The following is a 14,936-nucleotide window of genomic DNA, read 5'->3' as shown; positions in this document are numbered from 1 at the left end:
CCAGACCCGAAACGTTAACTCTGTTTTCTCCTCTACAGATGCTTCCAGACCTGCTGAGCTTTTCCAGCGACTTTGTTTTTGTTCTTAGTATATCTATAGCTGTTACCCTCATCCATGCTTTTATTATATTTAGACCCGACTTTTCTAGTACACTCCTTGGTCTTCTCCCCCATTCTGGCCTCCAATAAATTTGGCGTCATTAAGTGTCTTTTAATTCAAACGGGTTCAGTTATGTAGCCTTGCACCACAGGTGCCCATATCTTCAGTTATCTAGGACACAATCTTTAAAAGTCTGTGCTTACACCTTTCTGTCTCTCAATCTCACTTGTCTCCTTTAACTCACACCTAAAAATCATGTCTTAACCTCAGATGATCTTTTTTCTCTTTAAGTATCTGCATTTTTTTTTTGAAATGCTCCTTCAAAGTATCTTGGGATTTTTAGTGTGTTGAAGGTGCTATTATTGTAGGTAAATCAACACCAGTTACCTTTAATTCCGCTACTTATTTAGAAATCTCACAGACAATCCAGCACTGAAACAATGATTTAAACGTTATTGCATGTAGAAACGAAATTAAGACCCTTCCAGTAGGCAAGTTAACCTCACAACTCAACTTGGCTATTATCCGATTTAAGGGCGGAATATAGCTTCAGTTTTAAACTAAGAATGTCTGTCTCTGGAAGTGTCCAGAATTCGATCCTTGTGCAACGTTGTTCTTTGTAGTTCTGCTAATGAAGAGTTCTGGCGTTGGATTCTTATACAGTTTTATTGCCCTTCAAGCCTGCAATGTGATATTATTGATCATTCTTTAGATTCTTTCATGAATGTTATTGACTATTCCTCTGAAACCACCAAGTCTGCAGCTTGACTTCTTGTCAGAAGTACAAACAGTTTCCCTGTTCCTTGTTACATTTGGCAATGACTGCCTATTTGACGATAGTTTTAGTGTGACTAACTCCTTAAATTCTTCTGCAGGCAATCAGTGGCATAAGGCAGCCAGTTATCAAGGAGATGTCAAAACAATCTTGTTCATGTAGCTTTGACTGCTTTTTGTCCCAGATGTGGCTAATTGCCTGTAATTCCTGCATACTTTTGTCTTTAATGCTTCGTAGTTTATTACGAGAGGTATCGCTGATCTTTTCATATTTAACAGTTTATCTTTGTTTTCAATCCACGAACAGTTATTAAAGTTCTGAAGTTTATAACATCAATACATAAATGCTAGTTGTTTTCACATCAATCAAATTTCTGTCACTACCTTACAGCCAGTGAAATACTTTGTAGTCACTGCTGTAATGTAGGTAATCTGACAGTCAAGCCCCCATAAAGAGCAACGTGACAATGATCAGATAATCGGTTCTTGTGATTTTTTTGATTGTGGGATAAACACTGGTAAAGACTCCATGGATAATAACTCAACTCTTCATTGATATCACACCATTGGATTTTTTTGTCTGCCTTAGGAAGCATTGAGACCTTAGTTTAACATTACATCTGAAAGGCAGTACCTCTGTTAGAGTGCAACACTCTTATCAGTGTGGCACTGGAAGTTCACTTTTGATTTTTGTGTTCAAAGTCTGGAGTGGAACTTGAACTCAGACTTTAGCACCTTCACCAATGAACCGTTGCTGACACATTGTCTGATGTTGTATGCCAAAAGATCTAAATGATTAACTTTGTCACATTATTAACAAAACAGTATATTTTGATCTACTATACCATAACTGATTGAGTAAAGGAAAGACTGGAAGTAAGTTTAACCTAGCCTTCAGGCTTATGCAAGGTATTCTATCTATTGTAATCACATATGGGCACATGTGTGTGTATCTAAATGTGAAGCGGACCTTCACAGCTGATCCGAAATCCAACCTCAAGTATACTGTTAGGATCTTGGTGATATGTTGCTTCAATGTGAAGCCAGGATCCATGGTACAGTTATGGTTGCTGATTAGATCTTAAGACTAAACGGATGAGAAGGATCAGAATTTGCTGGCATATGTTGCAGTTAGCTTCCAATTCTCCAGTTCTGTGCCACTTCATTCTGCAAGAGTGAGCAAAGTGTGTCAGTTAATGGCCTGAATTTCTTTGAATGTTCTGCAATATCGTCATAAGATTATGTTGAATACAAACTGTGAGATTTGGGTGAGTGGCTTACAATTAGCATTGCTGTATGAGATGAGGTGTTATGCATGCAAGCTAGATATGTATCTATGAGTCATGGGTTGTAGCAAATTTGGCTTATGGCATGGTTCATGAGATATGTCATTTAGTCTTTGTGAGCACAAGAATGTTGCCACCATCCCTGTTCCCTTTTTTTTGTGTCGAAGGCCAATTTAATTAACAGTGGTAGAGGAACAATCACGAGAGAGTCTTAAAAAAAGGTTCATGTCTTAACAGGATGCAGATATTGTGTAATAGAGATTATTTACTAGTTATGCTAGCTAGTTAGACTTTATTACTACGTCTATTCAAAATCATAAATAATACATCTGTCCCCTTCAAGCTATTCTCCTAATTTCCCCATCCACCCTATATTAAATCATCATAAATTGGGTGGATCTTAATGCATTCTCCAACATTTTAATGTTTTCAGACCGCTTACCCAAACAACGTATCCCCAAACATTTTTTTCCATTGTTAACATGTATGTATTCATTTATAAAACTATATTTACCATAATTCCATCTCCTACCAGGTCTGTAATATTACAATGATTTAATACAGAATGGATGGGGAAATTGGGAGAATAGCTTGAAAGGGACAGATGTATTATTTATGATTTCAAAGACATTGTTACTACATCTATAACTAGCCAGCATAACTAGTAGCCTGGAGGTATTCCAATATTTTCAAAATAAATTATTTTTTGACTTGGAAGATTGGGAGGTCTTGAGCTTGAGCACTGTTGACCTTGATTCTGATCTTGACCATGCATTGTCATACTGTGTCGCCACAGCAGGACCATTTATTTCTTAGATCTCCTCTGCAGTAGATGTTGTTTCTGCCAAGTAAAGTGACTGATCCATTATCTTTTCTGGAGGCCACTTAGCTCCTGAATGTCATTTTCAAAGGGACACATCCCTACTGTATCAAGAGTGCCAAGCTACAACATCTGGTAGGCTTTTAATCTCATGAATTTCCATCATGCTAGATGGCTAATCTGTGGAAATAACTACTTTCTGCTTTGCAGTTTTTGGACTGGATTTCAACACTAGATATATTCTTCTTTTCAACAGCGTCCTAAACCTGTGGACACTGTCTGGTTTCCATAGAATTATGTGTAGTTTGTCTGAATTTTGTTCAAGAATATCTTTACTTTCAATCGGCTGATAGATTGTTATAATTTCCCTCCTTTTATTTCCCTGTTGATTAGATTAGTTGCCTTTATTTGCCCTCATTGGTTGTTGCACTAGTGTAGAGGACATTTTACCATCCTTAGTTAAGGTACTGAAGGATTGATACCTCCTTAGCATTATCACTGTCACTGACACTGATCGTTCTGCTTTGAGTGCAAAGCTTTGAAATATTCCTCTTCAACATGTGTCAGCTCATTCACTGACATTCAATTTAAATCTGCAATCACAAATTGTTCTACAAGCAATTTTGCTGTTTGAGAAACTTCTTCAGTTAACCATTCCCCAATGAACTCGTGGGATGTACTGCTTATCATTGTTATCAGAATATGCTTCTGCTTGTAAACTGTGCTGATTTTTGCAGCCCAAATGTTCTTCAATGAAAATAGGAATGGACAATATTTCCACCACTCCTGTGTGGTTGTAAATTTCTTTCCTGACAGTAGTAAACAGTTCTCTTATGCCTACATAGAAACCCAATTTCAAAGGTTCAACGGACCCAAAATGTTAACTGTTTTTTCCTTCACAGATGCTGCTAGACCTGCTCAGCTTTTCCAGAAATTTTGTTCTTGTTCCTAGAATCTTACACTAGTTGACTTTGGACCGGTTGGACAACCATAGTTAAGAGATAATGGGAACTGCAGATAATGGAGAATCCGAGATAACAAAGTGTGGAGCTGGATGAACACAGCAGGCCAAGCAACATCTTAGGAGCACAAAAGCTGACGTTTCGGGCCTAGACCCTTCATCAGAAACCTCCCACCTCAAGCTGCACCTCCATTTCCTACTACTAACCTCATCCTGCTCCCTTGACCTGTCTGTCCTCCCCAAACTGACCTATCGCCTCCCTACCTCCCCACCTAAACTTACCTCTACATGCTCCATCCCTGCCCCTTTAACTTGTCTGTCTCCTCTCTACCTATCTTCTCCTCTCTCCACCTTCGATCCGCCTCCCCCTCTCTCCCTATTTATTTCAGAACCCTCTCCCCATCTCCCTTTTCTGATGAAGGTTCTAGGCCCGAAACGTCAGCTTTTGTGCTCCTAAGATGCTGCTTGGCCTGCTGTGTTCATTCAGCCCCATACTTTGTTATCTCGGACAACCATAGTTGTTCCTATACCAGTTGTTTTCTGATTCCATTCTGTTTGAGTAAACGTAGAAAAACTTGATTCCCTTGACCTGTAGCTCTTGGGAGTATCTGAACACCTGCTGCTACCTGAACAATGTTGAGATCAAGACATAACTTCAGGCTCAAAAGTGAGAAGTGTTGATGTGAAGCACACAGATGCTCTCAACTCTCTTATGCTACTTGTGTTTCAGAATAATTTGCAGCATACTTTTAAAGTTGAGAATTATACTCTCTGGACCATATCGTTTAATCCTTTTGGGCTGTTTCTGTTTCCTCTTCAGTCATGGTTTTTAATATGATAAAATGGTTACAATCACCCCTGAATTAAGCTTAAAATTAATGAGATGACCCTTTGACATGAACAGGTTCTGTCAAACTCAAGTCGTTTGGATCTTGAATTTCCCTTAGGAATACATTTGAATATCTTTTATAATGCTGATGATCCTATCATTTTCACACCTTTTTATATGACTCAGCATTTGACTTTTTGGTGACAAAAACCACATTCTAATTGTACCCGTCCTGTGGAAGTGACTAATAGTTTAATGAATGCTGTATCCTTTGTCATAGCTGGGCTCTGTTTGTGCTTGCCAGGATCTTTTGTTTCACAGGCCTACTCTGTGTACCATGTGCATCTATGGCGTTTTTGTACTTCATAAACAAAATTGGATTCTCTTGTGTTAAAAATGTCCTTCTCCTCCCAGGGTTCATCTGTGATTCTTCCTGGTATTTGTTTTCTGTTTGATCTGCATAGTTACCTTCAAAGTCAAATGTTCTTTCGATTGCAAAAAAACCAGGAACACACTATCAACAATTTCAAGATAATTCTGTCTCTTATGAATTCTGATTTCAAAGTTCCAGAGGCATAGATTTCTAATAATCTGCAGAGATGATTAACAAAATTATCAAAACCAGGGATTTCCCTTTATTGCTGAACTCTCCTATTAAATCTTGCTGTTTCAAGATTTATTTTTCTCTCAAGATTAAAATAACATTTTCCCATCCTTAGTTAAGGTCCTGGGGGATTGATACCTCCTTAGCATTATCACTGTCTCTGGTACTGTTCGTTCTGCTCTGGAGTACTAAGATTTGAAATATTCCTCTTGAACATATGTCAGCTCATTCCCTGACATTCAATTTAAATCTGCAATCACAAATTGTTCTGCAAGCAGTTCTGCTGTCTGAGAAGCTTCAGTTAACCATTAGATCTTCATCAGAACTACCTATGCCTTTTTAGTGTTTTGTTAATTTATAATATCAGCAGTAGGTACTAGTAAATACAACCGTATATTTACTTGTTCAGCATATGATTTAATGTTAAGTTTGAAACAGTTTTGTACCTTAAGATCTCTTTTTTTCTAAGATGTCCAATCCTGTGAGCAAACAAAGGTAAATCTCAAATTCAGTATTATTTCTCTTGCTGCGTCTTCATACTGTGATTATTTATTCTTGTCACTTTATATTTTACATTCGACCATATCTCTATCATACTGTCAATTTTGCTTCACTTGAAGACTTGTACTTCTGTAACAGCAATTATGTTTTATCTTACAGAGTCATAGAGTCATAAAGTGGTACAGCATGGAAACAGACTCTTCTGTCTAACTCATCCACGCTGAACATATAATCTAAATAAATCTAGTTGCATTTGGCCCATATCCCTCTAATCCCTTCCTACTCATGTACCCATCCAGGTGCCCATTAAATGGTGTAATTGTACCACTTCCTCTGGAAGCTCATTCATTACATGTACCACCCTCTGCATGTAAAAGTTACCCTTAGGTCCTTTTTAAATCTTTCCCCACTTATCTTAAACCTGTGCTCTCCAGTTCTTCTTACTCTTTAAGCTTTCAAACAGTTCAGAATTCCAATGCTATATTTGTTTCCTTTTTTGAAATATTCCTCTTGAACATCTGTTATTGTTTAGACTAAATAATGGTAAATAACTGTATACTGGTGGGCTTTCCATATCACTGATCAAAAATAGAGGTTTCCTACATTCTGCAGGCAACATGGACATTTCTTGATTTTCCACAGGCAAAATGGATACGTTCCCGCCTTTCACAACCTGATTCACAACCTTTCCAAATACAGTCTTGCACCTGCACGCTTCTGCCCAGAACCACTGTTAAATTATTAATCTTTCAATGTATTTATAAAATCACTATTGGAAAGTATTTGTCACTGACTGGCCAAGTATTTATTCCCAATCTCTAGAAGTCCTTGAAATGATGGTGGTGAACTACCTTCTTGAACCATTGCAATCTATTCAACACTGTAGTCTCAAATGGGTTCTTCCTTTGAAATCTGTCTGCTTTAGCTTGGAAATTGTCTCTTTTGTCACCATAACGCTGATTTCTGATGCTTTCAACACTGAGCCCTAAGCACAAAATACTCTTGTGGCCCCTGTTTCCACTATTGTAGCTGCGTCTCTTGGTGCGTGTTCACTATAACATTCAATGTGAGCCATAAGTACTCATTACTTTAACTTCTAGCCCTCTTACCCTGTTTGATTTTTGTGCCATTAATTTAAAGTTTCTCCAATTGCCCTATTGGGATTTTTAACTTTACTTTTGAAGTTCCAATGTATTTGCTTCCTAACTGAGAATGCTTTCTGATGGAATTTGTAACTGTCAGATGTGATTAGTCATTAAGATTTCGCACCCACACACTTTAATCTGTGCATCTAACCAGGACAGACATAATGGCTTTAACCTAAAGTGAAGTGCCATTTCTTTCTTGTTGGTCTTTACTTGAGTTCCTGCTCAGCACTTGCTTGTTCAAATTCTGACAGCTGCTGAGTGTAATTCTCAAAGCTACAAAAACTTTAAAGCTGTACACTTACATGGTTTCTGGAAGTTTCAGCCCAGAGGTAGAACAGAACTTTATGCCCTTGTGCCTTGCAATATTCAATAATGTTCACTGCTGATCACCACATTATATTTATCGGTAAAAGAATGCTGCAACATTCCCCTTACCTTGAGAAATGTATAGCCTGATATTAAAAAGAACAGAAAGCTTTGTTCTGACTAATCACAGAGGCTGAAATTAAGGAATTTTTTTACTCCTTGTCACCATAACAAGACACATTTGCAGGGGCCATATCACAATGCTGAATTGCACCAGAACTGTTTTTAAAAATACCAATTTCCAAATGTTGTCATGTGACTACATTCAGAATGTCATGCTGGTGATTGTCTGCTACCTTTGCAGCCGTGGTTCATTTGGCCTGCACTTCCCCATTGTTCCAGCAACCTTTCAACCAACATGTCATTTTGTGGCTGCTTTCTGACAAGGGTTGGTCACTCTACAATGACTACTCTCTATTATCCAACCACACTTAACCAGCATGCAACCTAGTGACAATCAAACCAATATGAGGACACCATCAGGTAGACCATATGACTGAAGCAGTGATACTGCCGCCTACAGGAGCTCACCAGTAGTTGCTGCAGTAAGTATTCCCATTCCTGGAGCTCCAATGAATCTTTAACATCGTGGCGATCATGAGGTCACACCTCTTACTACCAGGGTTCAACAACAAGCTCAAGAGGAAGAGGAAGAAAAAGTGAAACAAGGGAAAGAAAGGCAGGAGACAACTGGTACAATACAATTCCAGGCAAGTTGCCTGTGAGCTCAGTATTTGACTACAAATCCCATGAATAAACTTCCAAATCCCAAATGTTTGACAAATCTCTACTTTACCACTCCATTGTAACAGATCTGTGGTGAACAGTCAGCCAAGGTTGTGTTCAATGCTGGGAGTAACACATCACAATCATTATGATTAGAAGACAGCATAAGGTATGCACACTGCCTGCATCATTGAGTATGCACACCATCATCCACACAGCCACTCTCTGAGTTATTTAAAGCAGCCCTTTGCATCTACAAGCAGGTTGCATAGGTGCAAACATACGTTGTTCTCCATGTCAGTCTGCAGCTTCCACATCTAATGGTGAGGATCTTGAAGTTTCTCATGCATTATTTTAGCAGTTATCACATCTTTTCAAAAAAATAAACAAGTTAACATAGCACAAAAGATTAAAAGTCTGTTATTTACAGAAGGAAGACAATTGGCAGACTCTTCTAATGAGCAATTCGATTATTTCTACTTTCTGACTCTTTCTCCCTATCTCCACAAATCTATCTCCATGTATCTATCCAAATGCCTTTTGAAAGCTATTGTTGAAGCTGTATCCTACCAAACAGTGTGTTCCTAATCCTAGTATTTATTGTGTAAAAGGTTTCCCTCAGTTTGTTTTTCTAGCTCTTAGGCCAGATTAATCAGTTTAAATGTATAAGAAACCATTACTTATTCATTCTTGCTTAAGGTTGCTTTTTTGGCTTTGTTCACCCATAGTATTCCACATGAGGCAAATGTTTAATCACCAAGGATAAAATGATTGCTTTATAGACTGTCCACCGGGTGATTGCAGTGGACTTCTGTGAGCTTTTTAATGGGTACTCCTGTGTTTCAATATTACTGCCCCAGTTGAATACTATATTATACGGAGTTAATAGCTGTTATGCTAATAGATAGACTGCATCTTCAGATGACCTGATAAAGATAAAGTCACCATAGTCCTACTCGTAGTGGTTTAACCTGAGGATGACCACACCTCCAGCTGAGAAGAGAATCCCTCATGCTAAACTCAGCTGGTATAGGGATTGAGCCCATACAGTCAGCTTTGCACTGTTTTTACAAACTAGCCATGCCGCCACTGACCTCTGAAGACCTAGGAAGAAGGTTGTAATGTCCTGCTCAACCAGATGTCTGACAATAGTGTGAGTAGCTAATAAGTGTTCATTAGTTTCCATTAGTACAGTTTCCTGTCCTCATCTGTCAATGTGATCTCTATAAAAATATTAGATTTGTAATTTCCTGTCTTCAGGATAACATTCAGATTAGCTTGTTCATAATATATTGTCACTTCAAGAAAAATAAACTGAAATGTCTCTTCTCTTTTATGTCTTGCTATAGATTCATGCACTGCTCAAAGACAAGTGAAATTACAAGAAGGGCCCCTAGTCCGGGCTGAGGGTCACCACATCACAATTCAATGTGATGTGAGCGGGTATCAGGGATCATCAGAGCAGAACTTTGAGTGGTCCGTCTTTCGTCCAGATAAGCCTACACTGAAAATCCAGATTATCAGCTCAAATGATCCTGAGTTCCCTTATGCTGTGTTTGGAGAAAGAGTGCAAAAGAATGACATCTACATCGAAAGGATTAAAGGAGACTCTGTGTTGTTACACATTACAAAGCTGCAGAAAAGTGATGAAGGGATGTATGAGTGTGCCACTCCCAGCACAGACAATGCATACTGGGGATCCTATAGTGCCATGATGAACTTGACAGGTGGGTATTTAAAGCATTCTTCTTTCTTATTTTTTTTTGTCAGGATTTTACTTTATCTTTTCATTATCAACTTCATAGTTCTGATCGTTTCAATCAGAAAGATGGCTGCACCCAATTAAATGTGCTGTTGTTTATAATTGCAATTTATTGAAAACGCAGCAGTAAATACAACTAATCTTGTCTAAATCTCAATAAACCGTTATGAATCTGATCACATTCAAACCAATGCAGAATTGAACATCTTTGAGGATTTAGATTAATGCGCTATTAGGAAATCTGGTTGATTTATACAGATATGGAAGGGCAAGTACAACATATGAGCATATGGTACATGAAGAAAGACAGATTCCTCAGAACTTCAAGCCTGTTGTGCCATTCAATACAGTCAAGGCTCTTCTGATTTTAACATCAACTCTACAGGCCTGCATAACCCCATTAGTCCTTCATTCCCTTAGTAATCAAGAATCTTTCTACCTCTACCTTAAAAAATTTCAAACATTTTCATTCATCTTTTGAGGAAAGGAATTTCAAATATAGAATTTTATTGAGTGCACATTGCAAACATGTAGCACCCTGAAGTATACCATTTTTTTAAAACATGTTTTGTTGAACATACAGATTTGCTTTTTTAAAAGTCCTATTTAGCACGAAGAAATGAATCATATAGTTTTACTGTATGTGCAGTTTGCTTTATTTATAGGTGAACACATTTCTTTGTGATTTGCTGGGAAGTGAATCAAAGAGAAAGCGCATTCATTGTCAACTGAATTAGATAAGCAGTCTGCTCATGTGGTTCAGGAGCAATATTGAGTTTCATTGTTTATAATATTCAAAATGCTTTTTGATTCCAAAATCCCTTGGCCTAGTTTGTGATGGAAATTCCTCCTGTGGTACTGAGCCCTAGAGATCATAGGTTCAGTTTATAGAATCATTGAATGTCATAGCACAGAGGGAATATGTTTGGCTCTACACTCTTTGAAAGAGATATTCAATTAGCCTCCTTTAGCCTCTAAAGGACATCGGTGAATATGTTGGATCAGCAGTGTTGGCAGACTACCCAAGTTTATGGTGAGTTCAAGCTCAAGCTAATTCTTAACCGAAAACTATACATTTGCCAGCAGGGATAACACTGTGTTTGGGAACAGGATTCTTTTCTGGCTACTCCCATCCTAGTCAAAGATTGCTGAGGAATCGGTGTCTAATTCCATCTGGTCGTGTGCAGTGTAATAGCATCTAATACAGCTGTCTAATTCATTGATCCATTGAGGATGCCCAGAAAATAGAGTATTTTAATACATTAGGCTACAGTATTCAAAATCTCTCTTTAGTTATATCCCAGCTGGATTTGGACACTGGGGAAAATAATGAATGGCTGGGAGATCTCTAATTCATTATAGCAACTGGGTTCTGTAAAGTATTAGATCTGTACTTTACTACTCCATGTTTTTATTCCTGTCATACTAAGAATGACATTGGTATGTATGGGTGATATTGATTGTGTTAAGGTACCCTTAACACTAGTAAGATTGTGGAAGTATTGCATTATTGTATACAGAATATGATTTTTCTTTCATACATCACAAAAAACATATCAAAAAACATATATTCTTAGTTGTTCCAGATACGCTTAGTGCAACATTGGCACCCCAAACCCTGGATAAAGTTGAAGGTGACTCCCTGGAATTGATCTGTGAAGTATCTAAAGAAACATCACAGCACACACACGTGGCTGTCACATGGTACATACAGAAGGGAGATCAGAAACTCATGGTCATCTCTCTGACAAGAGATTTCATCATACGTTCTGGAGATTCGTATAAGCAGAAAGAGGCGGCAGGAGATGTACAACTGGATAAGATTGGTGTGACTTCATTCAAACTCACCATCTCCAAACTACAGCTGTCAGATCAAGGAAATTATTATTGTGAAGGTGCAGAGTGGATTCAAGACATAGACAAATCCTGGTATGGCCTGTCTAGTAAAAATACTGAAAATACCACAGTGAATGTTAAGAGCATAGGTAAGATTCATAAGTACAGAAAACTATCTCCTTTATACAGCTATTGTTTCATAGTGTGACTGCTTCAACCATTGTAGTTAGAGAATCACACACAAAACAGCGCTGAATTTCCTGCACACAATGTCATAGTTTGTGGCGAAGTTGAGAAAGGCTGGAAATTGAATATTTACTACCCATTTTATGTGCATGAACATAAGTTTTATTTGTAGAAAAGGCAAGATAGACTGAAAGGAAAAGACTGTGAAATTGGGTGTAAGCTTGAACTAAAGTCAGGTCAAGTGAGAACAGACTCCTGTTGTAATTCTGTGACCAGCTTCAACAATGTAATAATGCCGGACTTCTGGCATTGCTATTGCCTGATAGGGGCTTTGGTCCATAACAATTCAAGAAATTGGCCGCTGATGCAGGGTTGCAAGTTTGCAGTTTTCATTAGCTTTTCAAGATTATAAATTGCTTAAGAGGTTCTGGATACCTGGGGGAAAATGTAACAACACAGGAGATACCCAGTGTTTTAGATGGTGCTTGACACAGATGTTGGTTCTGTCTGAGGGGCAACGACACCAAATGATCACAAAGGTGCTTAGATTGTAAGGTAGTATGGTATAAAAGGAGCATATATTTTTCACTGAAGTATCACAAAGGTCCAATTCATTTTAATACCCAAAATCTAGAAAAATATTCAGAATACAAATTGGACTTTCAGCTTGTGTACATGCTTATTTTGGATGCATCTGGGACACTATAGGATGAAAATTCAAGACATGAATTGTGCAACTGGCTCCTGCTAGACTGAATTGCTTTCCAAAATTATTCTTCAACAGATACAGCAGAATATGTCCGTTTAATTCTGGTTGTGTCTATTCATGTGGCACATCAATGTATCATACGAATATTTCTTGTCATTTGTGTAGAAAATAAAGCAAAGTGCAATATAAACTACAACGGAGAGAGGAGAGAGATTTAACATTTTAAATTCTTTTGAGGAAGCAGAGTAACAATTATAATCTCTACCAAGTTAATTGCAGAATTGACAGGAGTTATTCTGTCTTCAGTCACCTCAAAGGAAATAGGTCTTGTTTAATGGTTTCCCATTCTCACACCCTTGATGGAGATAAAAATCCACCAGGAATTGCCCAAATAATTTAAATGAGACCTACTTCAGAAGATCAGAGCTTGACACAGGTTGACGGTAATTTTTCAAGTGAATTTCTGGTGGGGTTCTATCCAATCAGAAAAATGACTTGTCAAATTGCTTCTGTTGTCCAGGAGAGAAGATATGTACTTCAAATACAAGCATCTTTTGGATTTGTTTATATATGTAATTATATATGTGAATATGTACATGTGATGGGCAGCCTTCTTTGAGTTGAGATAAATGTTAACATTTATATGTCCCAAGCAAACTTGCAACAAGTTATTTCTCATCTGGTTTTGTTCAAAGTCTGTGATCCATTTCAAGACATGAGAAAGCAATAAAAGCAAAAAGGTGACGCATTTGTCAGAAAAGCACCAGGAACAATAAAACATGTAAAATTTAATATTGAGAATGAGGACAGTGGTTACTTTGTAGTGAGTCCTTGGTGCCATTCAATAAATCTGTGTTAAATCTATTAAACAGTTTGATCTAGGACTGATCATTCTGCTGTATCACAAAATTAAGAAACTTCACCAGAAGCCTGAAATATAACTGTGGAGCCAAAAAATAATATTGAGGATTTTCTGTCCAGCTCTTGGTTGGCTAAAAGAGACTTAACTGATGATCAAGTAAAAGCACGTTTTGGTTAAAAGGCACAAAGCTGACTCACAGGAGTGCTCTGAGAAGCTAAACCTGAGAACAAACACCTTGAATAAACATTCAACAATATAACAGAGCTTGCAAATGAGAATCCCATGGACAAGATACCACAGATCTGGAGGCAGTGAGTAAGGATGTTAACTAACATTGCTTAATCTTCCATTAGCTCAGTGTATGATCAATCCCTGATAGTTAAAACTACACACCATTTCCAGTATCTTGAATGCTTCAGTTCTGACCACAATATCACAACACCAAAATTAGTCCTCTCAATTATTTTTTATAAATGTTTCCTTTCTGAACATCAAAAATTAATTGTATTCATTGACAATTATATTGAGCAGTATGTTGTCGATGATGTCTTGGGTAAAGGAATCCATTATCAACCCATCTGCAGCCTTGCAAAAAGGTTTATAATGGTAGACTCCTTCTTAGTCTCTATAGTTCTTGAGTAGATTTGGAGCTTGGGTTATGGGTGAGGTGGTTGGTTCGCTCACTGAGCTGATTCGTTAGTTCACAGAAGTTGTGTTACTCTGCTGGGTAACATCATCAGTGCAGCTTCCCATGAAGGACTGCTGTGTTTTCCCACTTAGTATATAAATTCTGGGGTCCACTGGATTTGATTACCTCATTTCCGGTTTTCCTTTGCAATGGTGTGTGTGTATATATATATCGTGTCTAGTTCGGTGTTTGTTGATGGCCTTCTTGGTGGAGAACCAGACCTCCAGGAATTCCCTTGTTTGTCTCTGTCTGACGTGTCCTATGATCCGGGTGTTGTCCCAATCGAATGGAGCTTTTCATGAGTTGTTGCAGTGCATCTTGTAGATGGTACTGCTACCACTATGTTTCAGTCAGTAAGGAGTGAATGTTGAAGGTGATAGATGCGGTGCCAATTAAGTGAACTGCTTTGTCCTAGATGTCGTGTTTTTTTTTTAAGTGTTGTAGGAGCTGCACTCATCTAGGAAGGAGGAGAGTATTGCGTCCTGACTTGTGCCTTGCAGATGATGGACAGGCTTTGAGGAGTCAAAAGACGGATTACTTATTTAACCATGCGCCCTTTTATTTTCAGATTAAACCATTTGGAAACTTTAGGTATGGTTACATGCACTGGCAGCTGGCTCAAAAAGTATCTTGCATCTGTAATAAAACAGAGAGTTAGGTAAAAGACCTGAGCACATTTGGATTTTGCAGTTCAATTGAACAGAATCAAATTTTAGTCTTTGGTTGTTCAAATTCAGCATAAGTAGACGTTCATGTGTGTAATTAATATTGTTTGTGTG

General features: G+C 37.9%; 1 protein-coding gene across 3 annotated transcripts in view; it reads left to right on the top strand.

Moving 5' to 3' along the window:
• LOC125457058 (immunoglobulin superfamily member 3-like) overlaps nucleotides 1–14,936 on the top strand; it is a 41,786-nt gene that overhangs the window by 3,282 nt on the left and 23,568 nt on the right. For all 3 annotated transcript variants that reach the window (XM_059650295.1, XM_059650297.1, XM_059650294.1), the window contains 2 exons: nucleotides 9,464–9,841; nucleotides 11,454–11,861. In XM_059650295.1, the coding sequence (XP_059506278.1) occupies nucleotides 9,464–9,841; nucleotides 11,454–11,861 (786 nt within the window). The remainder of the gene's footprint in view (nucleotides 1–9,463; nucleotides 9,842–11,453; nucleotides 11,862–14,936) is intronic.

The sequence above is a fragment of the Stegostoma tigrinum genome, chromosome 12 (assembly GCF_030684315.1).
Source record: "Stegostoma tigrinum isolate sSteTig4 chromosome 12, sSteTig4.hap1, whole genome shotgun sequence".
NCBI lineage: Eukaryota > Metazoa > Chordata > Chondrichthyes > Orectolobiformes > Stegostomatidae > Stegostoma > Stegostoma tigrinum.
The sequence above is the reverse complement of the archived record's forward strand: the minus strand, read 5'-3'. Positions and strand labels throughout refer to the sequence as shown.